This window comes from Synchiropus splendidus, chromosome 6 (genome assembly GCF_027744825.2).
Source record: "Synchiropus splendidus isolate RoL2022-P1 chromosome 6, RoL_Sspl_1.0, whole genome shotgun sequence".
NCBI lineage: Eukaryota > Metazoa > Chordata > Actinopteri > Syngnathiformes > Callionymidae > Synchiropus > Synchiropus splendidus.
Window position 1 is genome coordinate 16,316,880 of NC_071339.1, and position 14,265 is coordinate 16,331,144.

Sequence of the window (14,265 nt, forward strand, 5' to 3'; positions counted from 1 at the left end):
TTCACTATTGCGTTTGGCTCTGCAAACACATTTCTGTGTTCTTGAAACCATTTCCCAGCGGCATAACATGGGAGGTTTGGAACACATTTTAGCACTCAAAATCAGGTATACACACATAATTTTAGCTATGTTTTGTGGCACAAATCCTTTAAAAAAGTAACACTTTGTTGCGTTTTCTGGGGCGTGTTTAGAGGTGGCTGCAGTTGAGTGATCCAGAAGCCTGTGCTGGTTGTGACAAAGCAACACAAAGCAGCAGTTAAAAGAGAAACGACATCTAGTTCTCTTGTCCGACATGTCTCACGATTAACTCTGATGACTCGTAACGTCCCTTTTATGGACCGATGACCTTTCCAGGGTGTCCTTGATGTGTTTCCTAAATGAATTTCATCAATGCAATGATGTTAAATTTAAACTTATCGATGCGGCTCGAGAGCCGACACCTGACCGAGGCAGTGCAGCATATGTAACGTTTAAGGACTCCGACTGACTTTCTTGCTGATTTTGACCTCGGCAATTAAGTTTCTCTCTGGTAATTGAATTATTAATGAGAAGTGGAGCCATTAATTTTGGAGGTTAAAAGTATATCAGGCTCATAAATCTACCTCAAACAAGCTGAGCAAGAGTCAATATGATGAATCGCAACTGTACTTTCTTCTTTGATGTGTCTCAAACTTCGACCCGTTTCATCAACTCAGAGGTCAGACGTGTTCTGGGGTCGCTCATTAGTGCGGAAAACAAGAGTCTCTCTCATTCATTCGAGAAGTTCTGTGGATTTGATCCTAATGAGGACTTTGATGAGAAGTCACAGGCGGCGGCCCGGAAGCCCTCCATCACCGCTCCGTCAGCCGGACGGAACTTTTGGAACCGCCGGGCAGAGCTGGACGCCAGTACGGCCGGCAAAGTCGGAGAAGGACGAAGCTGACCTCAGCACTCTGTGGCTTTCAGAACAGAGTCACAGCAGTTTTACTGAGGAGTCCAATTGGAACTTACAGAAGGGCATTGCCCAGGAAGAATCAAACAACTAACCTCGAGTAGATAGAACAATAGAGTGACTTATAGAGAATTATTTCTTCAGTTTTTTCCAATCGGGGTGACACCCTGACAGTTGTGTACTGATATGGAGATAAGCACTTGAACTTGTGCTGAGTTAGATGTATCCTCCTGATGTTGTGTGTGTGTGTGTCAGATCTTTGTAAAGTGGTGACGGCGTTGGCAGGGTGATACTGGGGAAGATCAGCCTTTTGCTGGGAGATACATCAACTCTTGTCCAGGTTGAGTTTGAGCTAAGCAGAGAGAGGTCCATCTGACCTTCTCAGAGTCTTTCTGCTAACCTCAATTAGCAGAAACATCAACATTAGTGTTGCTGTGAAAGAGTTAGACACCAATCTGAGCCACTTTGTGTCCAGTGAAAAGAGCAGAGGACCGAGCACAAGCCCTTGTGGGACCCCATAGAAGAGCGGACACGTTTCATGGTCAGGTCATTCTTTGGTTTCCCTGTGGGTGAAACTTCAGAATGTTCTTATTGAGGGCATGTTGATGTTGCAGTGTGGAGATCAGGATCTGACCCGACCAAGATGGCGGTTCCATGTGGCTTGACTGGTGTTGAGGAAGAGAGTGGAGTTGCGAAGCAGAGAGAAGACCTAGGAGATGGCACAAGAGGGAGGGGAGCCAAGTAGGATCACATTTACTGTAGCTACACTCAATTCTGCTGTCTCAGTGTGTTTGTGCACCAGAACACATGAGACTTGTGGTCTTAACACATGACAAACATCAATATTGTGTTTATTATTTCCCAATAAATAAACAAGCCTTACTATTCAACAGGCTCTATTTTATGCTGCACAGATTATAAATGTCAAGAATTAAAGTTTGCAAAACTGAAAACTCAGTGTAGTGGAAGGGAATCTGCTGAGAGTTGAGAAAGAAAGATGACGATTAATGCCAAATTAGCCTCTAAGTATTAAAGGTTTTAGGTTGCCTGTTGTTGAAGTAAGCCACTTCAGAAAAAAAAAGAAGAAAAAAAAAGCGACGAATAATACACCTAATCAAACTTCATAAAACTTTGTAATGCTGGTATCTGGCTTTAAAATGAATTACTCGTAAAATAATCACTTAACAAGAATCCCACGAAAAAACCCATGTAAACTAACAGAGGAAGTCCACTCATGTTTGCAACATAAATGTACTGTTGTTAAATACGCAAAAACCATGCATTTACATTCACTCCAAAAAGCTTCCAATTCGGTCTGTTTATTAAAATTGAACAAATGTATTAGTTCACTGAGTGCATTGTGCTTTTTTATGTATACTACTATTGTAGCACTTTTTTTTTTATTTTACCGTAACTTTACCGGCTTATTGATTGGTTCGTTCTGAAATACTCGGCAGTATGATACGTCACGTGACTTTGTCGGGATGCGGAAGTTACATGACGTCACGCCGGCAACATGGCGGCGTCCTTGACAGGCATGTTTTGATTCTGGTGGCCCTCAAATTGCACCAATGTGGCATTTCAACCCTTTTGCAGCGCCACTAAACAATTAATAGAGGGCCGAAATGGAAAGACGAGAGTTCGTAGCGTCACTGATGGTACGTTTTCATCCACTTTGTCTATTTGACGATGTGCTTGTAGTTCTTGTCATTGCTTATTAACAAGTCGCGAAGTTATTATGCAGGAAATCCTGAATAGAATCGCAGTTATTTTAGTTTTTTATTTTATTTATAAACCGTCGACATTCTTTTGTTGTGATGTAATTCTGTTTGATTCTGTTTTAAAGGATAAAGGAAGGAAAATGAAAAGGATTAATGTGTAGCTTATTGCAAATTAATTGAATTAAAGTTTAGTGCAACAACAACAACAACTGTAATTCACATTTGTTTTTGAACTTTGAATTTGTTTATTTGTTATAGAATTATAATAAATGTATAATCCATTGTCATGTGACAAATTGGTTTCTCATTCCAACACACTGAATCACGAAGCAGAAACTGACAGTGAAGATCACATTTCTTTGAGGGTTTATTTTGTTTTGAGTCTTTGAGGAATCATTCCTTACGGGAGTTGAATTGATGTTGCTCCAATCTTAAAGAGAACAAAATACAATTCAAGAATACAAAAAATATTGTCTCAAATTGTCCCCACAAATATTTTGTATATACTTTGATGATATTTTGATACCGAGAATTGTCAGTTTATCATACTGAAAGTATTAATGTCTTTTAGAATTTGGTGTTTACTGCATTATAAGTGACCATACACATAGAGCACATTCAAATGGCAGGAATAAACCTAACCACTAGAGGTCAGCAGAAACGAGAGCTTTAAACCTCATTTTCATGCGCTGCAGGGTGGAGGGTGCGCGGGAATGTGTGTGGATCTGACCCTCTTCCCCCTGGACACCATTAAGACCAGACTGCAAAGTCAGCAGGGCTTCTACAAGGCCGGGGGCTTCAGGGGCATCTATGCTGGGGTCCCATCTGCTGCAGTCGGGGCCTTTCCAAATGGTGATTATGAAGAAATCAGAAACTCTGTTGAAGAAATTGAACTCTCTGAAACCTGCTTTCATCCTTGCTGAGGTGGAAAATAGGAATGTCTGGAATACTTTTAGACATGTTTTGTATTTAGGATAACACGGTTTCTCTGACTGCATCCATGCCTCATGGATCAACTGTTAAAACTGGTCAAAGTGCTTCTCATTAGTCGGATTCTCTCGTGTATCAAACTGAGATCATCAGCGCCCCCTGCTGTCTCCACGCAGAGATCTTAATTATGATGACTGGTGATCTGTAAGTGACTGCTGTTCTGGTGTCTCTTAGCTGCTGCGTTCTTCGTCACCTACGAGAGTGTGAAGTCTCTGTGCGGTGCTAACGGAGGAGCGGCTCTGCATGTGGCACCTGCTGCTCACATGCTGGCGGCATCCATGGGAGAAATAGTAAGTCCTCTCAGTCTCTTGAAGTTTTATTTCTCCTGAAATGACCCATGTGACAAGTGTCTTTCAGTTACTTTTCTTTTAGTATGAAACTTGGAGCCAATCAGGGTGCAGTTTAGTCTTCTTGGTCTTTCTTTGAAATAACAAAAAATAGAGATCTGTAAACATTTTCAAACATTTTAAATGAACTGTAATTCATAGATGGCCTCAGTTTGAGGGTAAAAAGTACAAAATAGCTGGGTTATTATAATTGGGTTTTAGTTTGGTTGCGAGTAAAGGTTAAGTTTAGCCATTTGTTTTAGATGGTTAGTCCTAGGTTGAGAGGCTGGGGAAAGGGTTAAGTCAATGTATGTCAGTCACGGTCCTCACTAAGATAGGAAGACAAACGTGTGTGCGCGATGACAACTTTCATGCCTAATCCGATCGCAGAGGTGTGTAATTGGTCTCAACTCCCTATTTTATCTTGCATTTTGTCCCAGCTGATAATGTCAAGTGAATATTGTACTGTTCAGTCATCCTGCTGATGAAACCTTACATCACTTTCCTATCATATAGTCAACTTCACTTGCCCGGGTCGAGGTGCCCACTGCTTGCAAAAGACCGGGTTAATTAAAACCGCGGAGGCGGATACGCACATGGCGGGAGATTTCATCACAGCGCCATGTTTAGAAGCTCCGATGCGACTCAGCATTACGTCGAGTCTTTTATTCTTAAGCCGGAAGATTACTCCCTTTGAAGGCGGAGGATCCGCGGTGCAGTGGAACGCTGAGGATTTCAACCTTTTGATGTGTTTAAATCCGGGACAGCAGGATTGGGGTTAAAGGTAGCCGAGACCTCAGACTCACCTTTCACATTTGCCCGTGTTCAGTCTGAGACGAAAGTTGCTACTGCGCTTTCTTCCCGAGAACTTCACAAGAAGGAGAGAACAAAGCTCTTCAATGGGACGGGTCATTGGCAGGTAGACCATTAGGCAAGCGCGTGTTTCGAGCCCCCCACAAATATGGGGCTTTGGCCATCACCTGCCACTCTGAGAAAGCTACAGAGTGGTATAACATCTGCTGCTCGCCTCCTTCAGGAGAAGAAGCAAGAAGACTCGTCCAACAGTTGGACCTTTATGATCACCTCACGGCTGTGAGACCGATGAATGTGGTGACTGCTGTTTTTGCTACTTTTAATGTGGAAATCGCGTTCAATTGCCACATTAATAGCAGCACTGACGAGACAGGTGGTGGTGTGTTCTAAAATGCTAGTTTTAGAGTTGAAGAGGTAAGCAGCCAAACTTTGGGACTGAGTGAGAAACATAATGGTCATCATTGAGTGTCACAGGCTCTCAAAATAAAGAGGCTCATAATTTGCTGCTCCTGAGAGTGATCTGAGAATCTGAGGAGGTGCACCACTTACAGTCACCTCAGGGTCCAGCAGAGGGAGCATCCGTGTCCTGGTGTTTGCGAGGCGGATGGCGGGATGCTACCGTAAAGAATGTGTAAGCTGATGGCGTCTGTCAGGCCCGAGCAGGCTGTTATCCAGCCATTAGATCAGATTTATCTTCATTCCCGTTCGCCTGACGTCTGCCCTGAAAGCTCATTTGTCAAAGCCAGGCGGCGGCTCTCGTCTCCGACTCCCGCTGAACACCTCCCCTCGTCCCTTACCTCACATCTGCGGGAGGATGTACTGCAAAATACAGTGTGACATGACAAGATGGGGGAGGGAGGAGATTTTGGGGGCGAAACTGGCAGCCACTTAACTTGGCAGTGAGGAATAATCCATGCATCGCCTCGGAGCCGCCGCCGTGATTTATTGGCTGTTGGTTCAAACTTGGAGACGTGCGGCGTCCTCGTCGCTTCGCATTCTCTTCATGACCTTTTTCCATCCTTCCTTCTGTCATCGTGTTACACTCTGGTGAGGAGAGCAAGCCGCTGCTGAAGTGCCTCAGATTAGCTCTGTTATTCCACGTGCATACAGATGACATAGCCGTGCAGTTTGTATTTAAACAAAAGCAAGTGAAAAGGTTGGCGATGAGGTCTTCCTCAGGTGGAGGAGTTCAGGAATTGTGGCTCTTGTTCCTGAGTGAGTGGTGGCCAGACAGTTCTTCAGTCATGAGGTGTCTGTATCTGAGAAAAGAGCCAGAAGACAAAGCTCTCCATGACTGAGGATTTCTCCTCTCACGTGTGGTCACCAGCTTTGTAGTCACTGCTCTGTCATCCAGAACAGACTCAGAGTAGCACTTAATGAATATCAAACTCTCTCAATTTTCAAAAGCCCTTGAATGCATCGTCTTTGATCTTCTTTTGAGAAACTGAGAGCAGTCAACTTGTCAAAATAGTGTCTTTAGTGAGGTCACTTCAAGGTGCTGTTTTGGTCAGAAGTGGTGCAGAAAGGTGTTTCAACACCTTCGATCGATGCCTCTCACTCAAAAGACAACAGAACCTTAAATTTACATTTCCTTCTTCCTCCCTCCTCCTGTGTGTTAGTGCTCCCTCTCCAGGTCTAATGGCCGAGCGGTTCGATTCCTGCAGACAGGATGCGTCTCCATTATGAGACCGTATTGAATCCCACTGCTGCTTTTATGTGAGATTCATCACGATTGCTTCTTCCACCGCTGTTTCCCCGAGATCTAAACGGCCTCGGAGGCAGTGCACTTCATCTCCACACTCCCTGCTCCCCCCCACCCACAGTCTTTATTTATTTATTTCTCTATTTGGTGTCATCTCCAGCTCATTCCGCCCTCGCCGCCGCAGTGACAGCAGAGGAAAGGCCATCTTAACTCTGAGCCCCCTTCCAATTACCGCGGTAATTACTTGTCATAGCCACTTTCTTTCTATTTAGCCGCCTTCCCGCGCTCCTTTGGAGAATTGGTTTGGGGAAGGGAAGATGTACAATGTATTAAAATGCTAAGCTGACCAAAGGGAGTGTGTAGATGCCGCTGCTGTTCCGTTGGTGGCCGCTTGGTGGCGGAATTGCACCGTGGTTGTGACGGAGTCGCTCCTGTGACTTCATCTGGAAATGAGCCTGCATGTGTTCATTGACCGTTTCTTTAGTATGAATCAGTCTTTACAATGAAAACAGAGAACTTGTTGGTTTCAGAAAACTCTGTCATCATCGGACTCTCCGGTTTCCTTCCTCAGAACCCTGTTGATCACCCTGTATTGTGCACAGGTGTGAGTGGTTGTCTGTTGATAGGTGACCTGTCCAGGGTGTCCCCCATCCCTCAGCCTGTGCTTCTGGGCTAGCCCACTGTGACCCCACCAAGGTTAGGGCTTTTGTTACATGTAGCGCTTGCAGAAGCTGTAATTGGGTGCCAAGGAGTGGCTGCTACTGTAACTTGAATGCAGGTGCAATTGTGTCGCTGTAGCTTGTGGTGTTGACTAAGACAAAGTCGGACGTCAGCATGAATTAATAACGTTTGCTTGTAAAGACATGATGTCAAATAATGGGATGAAAGTGCAATGAAACATGTTTATTAGCGACTAGCTAGGGAGCTGTATCAAAAACCGAAACCCATCGAGCACTAAAGTGAATGTTTTTCTTATTTCAATTCTTGAAAATGTATATTTAAGAAATGAACTTAAAGTAGCCTCTACAAAAGTGATAATTACAAACCTGAAACTGTCCGAGGCACCGCTCACACGTGTCAACCAATTCAAGTTAAAATCAACTCTGCCCAGGTACAATATCTGGGAAGTGGCTTGGGTTTATTTTCTAGACATTCACCAGGGACATGGTCTCTCCTGGAGGTCTGCCTGAGGGTCTCCTATCAGCTGGCCAAAAGATGACCTGACATAAGTCACCTCAACTGTCTTCTCCTACAGAAGCAGAGGCACTCGTCTGAGTCTCTACTGGAAGTCTGAACTTCTCTGTCTATGAGAGTCCAGACAAACGCCTGATCTGTGGGTCATTAAGCTAGTGATCAAAGGTGAGAGGAGAAATCCTCTTGCAGAGCTTTGTCTTATGACTCAGCTCTGTCTCCTCGCATGTACAGAGCCCTGATGATCTGATCTGTGTCCATCTTGTCCTCATCCGTGAAATTCCCTGGGGAAGATCTCATTGCCAGTCTGGCTAGACTCATTCTGGATGGGCCACTTTAGCGTGACTTCAGCTGTGCCCCTGAGGAACTGTGAAACTTTTACCTGAAACTGGACTGGAAGCAGGGGCAGGATGAGCCTTTAGACTTTCCTGGATGCCGAGGTGAGTCTGGCACTTACTGGCTGGCATCTGTATGACTGAGGGCGGCACAGCAGGGAACGGAAGACTGGCGAACATTCGCTATGATTGCTCGACATTTCCACTCGGTGCAGGATAAATGGAAAATCCTGTCACCAGGTGGGCAGCGGTGCCCGCCTGTCGGGCAGAGGAAGTTACTCCGCATAAATATTCATGTCTGTCTTTGCTCGCTGTTGGCATTGGCAATATTTGTTGGCATATGGCGGATGAGTTGGAAGTTGCTGCTCCTGAGGTGTGTGGTCTGCTTCTATCAGCGTGTTTGATGGAAGCACATGTTGCTGGTCAGCCAGGCGACCTCTCGGCGGCTCAGACGTCACCACGTGTCTGCTCCGGGACTCGCGGCTTGTTAATGTGACAGATGAAGCCCAACAGATTGTCATTAATGCTTTTACAGCATTTGATTTTTACACTTGTGCGTGTCCTTCTCCAGGTGGCGTGTTTGATCCGCGTCCCCACAGAGGTGGTGAAGCAGAGAACGCAGGCGACGCCGGCGTCCTCCAGCTACTCCATGCTGCTGGCCACTCTCAAAGCTGAGGTACAATTCTTAAATGCACATAATGATGTCAAGAAAGCTATTTGTATTCTCATCCACTTAACTATAACTGGGTCGTGGGGGCAGCTGCATCAAAAGGTCGCCTCAAACGCCTTTATCCTGGGCAACATCCACCAGCTCCGACTGGTGACATAACCATAAGTGAGGGTCAGGATGAAGACTGGTCTGTAAATAGAGAGCTTTTCCTCAGCCTTTGGCTCAGCTCTCTCCTACGCACAACAGTGTGGAAGAGTATACAGTGTTTGACCATTAAATGATGTATTTGAAAAAATACATGTAAAATATATATGTATATATAGACAGCATATATATATGTATATGTATATATATGTATATATATATATATATATATATATATATATAAATTAGCCCTCTTCAAGGCATTTTTTATTTATTTTGTTTTGCAGTACATCTTTTTGTGTGATTTGTCTCTTTTAATTGTGTATTACATCTATTATTTTTTATTTATCTCATCAAACATTTTAAAATCCCAAATACATTTTGGAAAATGTTGAAAATAATGGCCAGCAGTTGTATCATAGCTATGATAAACAGGAGAAAAAAGCTCTCTTTGGCCAAATTTTTATTTATCTTGAAAATAGCTGGACAAATTCACATTTCAAAGCCAAACAATATATATTAAAATATTCGTACGCTTTCATGGTTTGAGTGAGAAGGTGATTGATAGAATCAAAGTGTGACTGTTGCAATGACAATCTTAGTATCATCATCTCTGACTGACTCTCGAGTCTTTGAACGTCCTTCATGACAGTGGCCTAGACTGCATTATAAAACTTCTTTTTCACTCTTGCTGCTGCTCTGACGTCACAGTTGTCCCCACCCTTCTTCAACTCCTTCACTACTTGCACTGTACATACAGTACGTCTACCTTAACTCCTAAGTTTCCACCAACTACTACCTGTCCAAGATTGGACTAAACAAATGGAGGCAGTTTGATGTGGCCCCAGAGTCCCTGGTGTTGGGGCTGAGAGATATGAAGCAGCTGTGAAAGTCTCTGGTGAAATAAAGCTCAAACTCTTCTTCTGTGACCACCAGGGCGTCCGGGGGCTCTACCGAGGCTATGGCAGCACAGTTCTCCGAGAGGTAAGTCCCCGTTTCTGATCGCAAGTTTTCAAGACTCCATCGGCCGTGCTGTGAATCCTCTCTGATTCCTGCTGCTCTCCAGACGTTTTGATTTCTCCCGAGGCCGGCGGTATCGATCCCTAACTCCTTTTTTCCTCCTTCAATCACGGCAGAAAGCGTTTCTTTCTTTGCCGCTGATAAACGATTCAATTACTGGAGTTAAAATGTTCAGATGGATGAGAAGCATTGACGGCTGCTAACGTCTCGTAATTAGAAAAGCCGCAGCGCGTCTTTGATTCATGAGTTTAATTGCTGCGGCGCCGCGTGATGATATTCACGGAGGAATGTTTTTGGAGAAGGTGACACTTGTCTTCTCGTCTTTTTTTTTTTGCGGCGAAGGTGTGTGAGTGTGATCCAGTCCCGCCGCTGTGCTAGCCTGTACTTATTTTCTGCCTCACTAAACTGATGTTATTCACGCAAATTCCATCTGGACAGCCGGGGAAAAGGACAACAAGACGCTGTGATTTCTCCGAGGGGCTCTGAATAAATGAATACATTTCGGGGCTGCTGTGTGGCCCGCGTGCATACTAACGTGTCCCGATGAATCGTGGAGCCTGGCGCCGGCGAAAGGATGCTCTGTGTTGATTGGCTTTGACGTTTGTCAGAGAGGCAATTCATTTTCTCACAGCCTCCACTCACATCTGTTTGTCACCTTTGGCCGAGCGACTATGTCGCGTGCAGTTTGTTTATGAGGTGCGCTAAACTAATTGAGGTTGCCCCTTCTCTCATCAGTTCACCTGAATCTTAAAAGCACGAGGGTGTGCTCTTCATCCGGTGAAGATGACAGTCTTCAAACACTTGTATCTGAGGTGAAGAAGGAGTTTAGCCTGAAGACAAAGCTGTCCACTAACCAGTGGATTTCTCCTCTGCCCTGTGGTCACAAGCTTTGGAGTGACCACATACAAGAGAAGGTCAGTTCTTTTTGAGAGACTCAGAATAGAACCTCTGCACCTCCAAGAGACATCCTGATGACTGTGTCCTGGTGTGGTGTTGGGAGGAGGCCCTGGGTCAAACCCAGGACGCTGTGGAGAGATTCTTTAATGTGACTTGCTCTCCACTCCTCCAGTTGTAGGAGTGGAAGTGGTTTATTTCGTCTTCTTCTCTGACAGGAGTGACTCCAAGAGTCTAAACCACAGGTCTTAAACTGGGTCCTCACAGGGCCGGGGTGATGCAGGTGGTGATTCAACCTATCAAGCACACACAGTTGAACCAATCAGGTATCTGAAGACTGCCCTCAGTTGATAGTCAGTCTGGTGTTGCTTGTTTCAGCTGACAGCTGATTGGTCACTTGTTCTGTGTTGTTTTTTTTTTTTCAATATTATAGTAGGACGATTGTGTTTTCTTGTGCCCTTGAACTGACCCACGTGAGATCTCACCTTGACTGTCTTTGACGTCAGGATCTGCGCCGACTTTTGAACACAACAACAACAGTACCTCAGTTAAGAAACAACTCTCGACCATCAAAATCCATGAAGTCCTCTAGAAAGGTTTCCCTTAGTCAGCACCATTTGGGTGTTCGGGTGAGTGGAGCGTGAAATCAGAGATTGTGGTGAGATTGTTTTTTCCCCCGTTGATTGAGTTGTTAAATCTGACTTTGCGGTAAATGAGTCCATGAAGGTTGCTGCTGTGCTGATATTCACAATCCTAAAGGTTTCCTTTATGATCTTGTGATTTCTTCATTTCACCATTGATAGTCATGAAAGTTGACCTGTTCTAATGTGGACGTGCAATTTCAATACATAGGGTCGAGGAAGGAGACGACAAATGCATGGTTTTTCACCAAAGAAAAAATGATAACGAAATGGAAAAATAATTTTAAATGCAAATAGATTTGCCACAAACATAGAAAATCCTTGAATTGAAAAGCTGAAGATAAGTTATTAAAAATGGAACATGGAAGAAAAGGCTTGGACAAGAAAGTGTTGAGACAAGCAGGGCTGGCCTGAAACCAAAAATCTAACTCTGAAAAAAGTCATGCATGTCTTTGTTTGGTCCAAAACCGTCAGCTGCTGGTTTCTTTGTTCCAAAATACTCCCTTTGAGTTAGGCTGAAAAAGAAATCTCTAAAAGTCAGACTTTACTATGAAAGTTGACTGAAGGAAATCGATGACAATTGAAGTAAATAAACTATACAAATTAAAAAAAATAAAACATTAGAACAATATTCAATATAAGAAAAGTTTAAAAACAGAGTCAGAAAATTCAGCAAAAAAAAAGAACAAAAATCTTTGTAAAAGCCGTGGAGAATAAAATACTAATGTGGGAACGAAAAAAATAATTATTCATTATTATTCATTCAAATGATTCAAAATGATCTACTGTACAAGAAAAAGTTAAAGCTGTGGAAGCCTGAAACAAGAACCCAGAAATAAAATCACAAGTTGGAACAAGCACTATTCAATTAAAAGAATAATGCTGGATAACTACGGGGGGCACTCCTGAAGAAAAGCAACAACCAAGGAAAATAGTTTTGAAGTGACAAATAGCAAACATTAGTATTATGAACTTGACGGTCAAAATAACTACACATCTCCACAAATGAGTTTCTGGGGAGGGGAGTAATTGCAGCTGTCTTCCTGACCTCCTTTCTTTGACCACTAGATGGCAGGATTAGCTCAGCGCTCCCGCTCCCTCCATCCTCCCCCTGACATTTACGAGCGGCCACAGCTGTAAATATGATGACTTTTTTCCCCCGCTCCGCCTCTTTAACGCTTCACTTTGATATAAAACTTTTGGATTCCAGCTAAATGGCATCCGTTTCCTGGTTGAGTAATGCCTCCTTATCAGGCGGCGGTTTAGGAGTTTGCTGGCCGTTAAAGCGGCGGCGGCTGACGGCGTTTTAACTCGGATGATTGACTGCGAGATACGCTCCGTATTTCATACCTCGCTCTGCGTCTCCGCATCTTACTGCACTCCGCGGTGAGGAAGCGAGAGCAGAGCTTTTGAGTCCTGCAGGTGGCACTCAAGTGTCTCGAGGTCTTGTTCACGAGTGATTGTGGAGATAATGAAGTTCTGTTTCTTCATTGACACTCTGGTGGAAATGATTTGTTTCAGATGTATCTGAAGCAGTCGAAACTCTGAAACGAACACGTGCCATTTGTTCTGATCCACTGTGAGAGCCGGTGGTTTAGATGAGGATCTTCTCATATCTGCTGCTGCAGACTATCATCTGAGTCCCATCTTCCCTCCTGGACTTCACCTCCCTCGTGTCTGCACTAACGCTCTGCAGCTCAGCCGGGGTCGTCTCCCTCAACTGGCCGAGCAAGTGATGATTTCCACAGTCGGGAACTCTCGGGAGCTCCACAGACTTTCCTCTTCTTCCACGTTGAAATGATGGATCTAAACTCCGCTCCTCTGAGGACCGTTAATCACCGACGACGTTTGTCCTGTCTCCTATTTCACTCCTGTCAGTCACAGTCAATGACACGGTTCAGGCTGTCTCAGCTTAGTAGAATGAATCATACAAACGTATTCAACCTTACTTGATGTGCATTATTGTTGTTTGTATTTATTATTTTAGCTTCACAACTGATACAATTTATATGTGCTTAAGCAGCTCTTAAATAAGGACATGAATCACATTGGTCACTGTATATTACATTTTATCTTCTGCTTCTGCTGCTTCTTTGAAATGGGTTGGAACATACTTGTTAACAATAAAGGCGATAATGGAATATAGTGTCTAAAATTGCTGCAAATTATCTATAAAATGAAGGCATTTTCAAGATTTTTAGAGCTGCATTGCTTTAAATATTTCAGACAGTATAATGTTTAATCTTAAAAATGGCAAAAAAGTATATTTAAAAAAACATTGCTATGGCACTTCAAAAGCATTTATTTTCCTTATAATAATGATGACAAATTGAAACTACTAATATTTTGCTGTAGGGAGATAAAAAGAAACTAAACTGAAGGCAAAAACTTGACTGGAAAAATGAGAGGCAAGTTGGTTGTTGTAGTAACATCAGGGAAAATAGAAGCGAAAAATGAGCAAATGAAAGTTTTGAAAAAAGGTTATTTTTAAAAAGCGCCAAGTCCATCCATCCACTCTAGAAGAGAAAAAGAGGAAACAGCTGTGAATCACGTTGTACAGTAAATTGACACATGATTTGGGGAGAAAAAGTTTTAGAGTCAAGAGAAATGCACAGGCAACTTGTGTCACCACGGGGCCCTTGTGTCAGGGCCAATAGAGCGTATGTAGCACGAGAACATGAGCAGGCGAAAGCCTCAGCAGGGCTGTGATCCCTGTCATGTAATTCACTGGAACAAGCAGCACACTCCTGCGTCTCAGGTTCAGATGGAGGACTGGCACCACCATCGAGGCAGGCTGCATGTTTGACTCACAGCCTCTTGCTCGCATCTGCTTCCAATTCCTCTCCAACCAGCGGAGTGTTCCTGAGAGGGAGGGAACCTGCAGAAC

The 14,265-nt window shown here is 43.8% G+C and overlaps 1 protein-coding gene across 1 annotated transcript in view; it reads left to right on the forward strand.

Annotated features, from left to right (window-relative positions):
* Nucleotides 1–2,444: 2,444 nt before the first annotated feature.
* slc25a26 (solute carrier family 25 member 26) overlaps nucleotides 2,445–14,265 on the forward strand; it is a 34,084-nt gene continuing 22,263 nt past the window's right edge. The window contains exons 1-5 of the mRNA XM_053869004.1: nucleotides 2,445–2,589; nucleotides 3,348–3,504; nucleotides 3,817–3,932; nucleotides 8,581–8,685; nucleotides 9,760–9,807. Of these exons, the coding sequence (XP_053724979.1) occupies nucleotides 2,557–2,589; nucleotides 3,348–3,504; nucleotides 3,817–3,932; nucleotides 8,581–8,685; nucleotides 9,760–9,807 (459 nt within the window). The 5' untranslated portion in view covers nucleotides 2,445–2,556. The remainder of the gene's footprint in view (nucleotides 2,590–3,347; nucleotides 3,505–3,816; nucleotides 3,933–8,580; nucleotides 8,686–9,759; nucleotides 9,808–14,265) is intronic.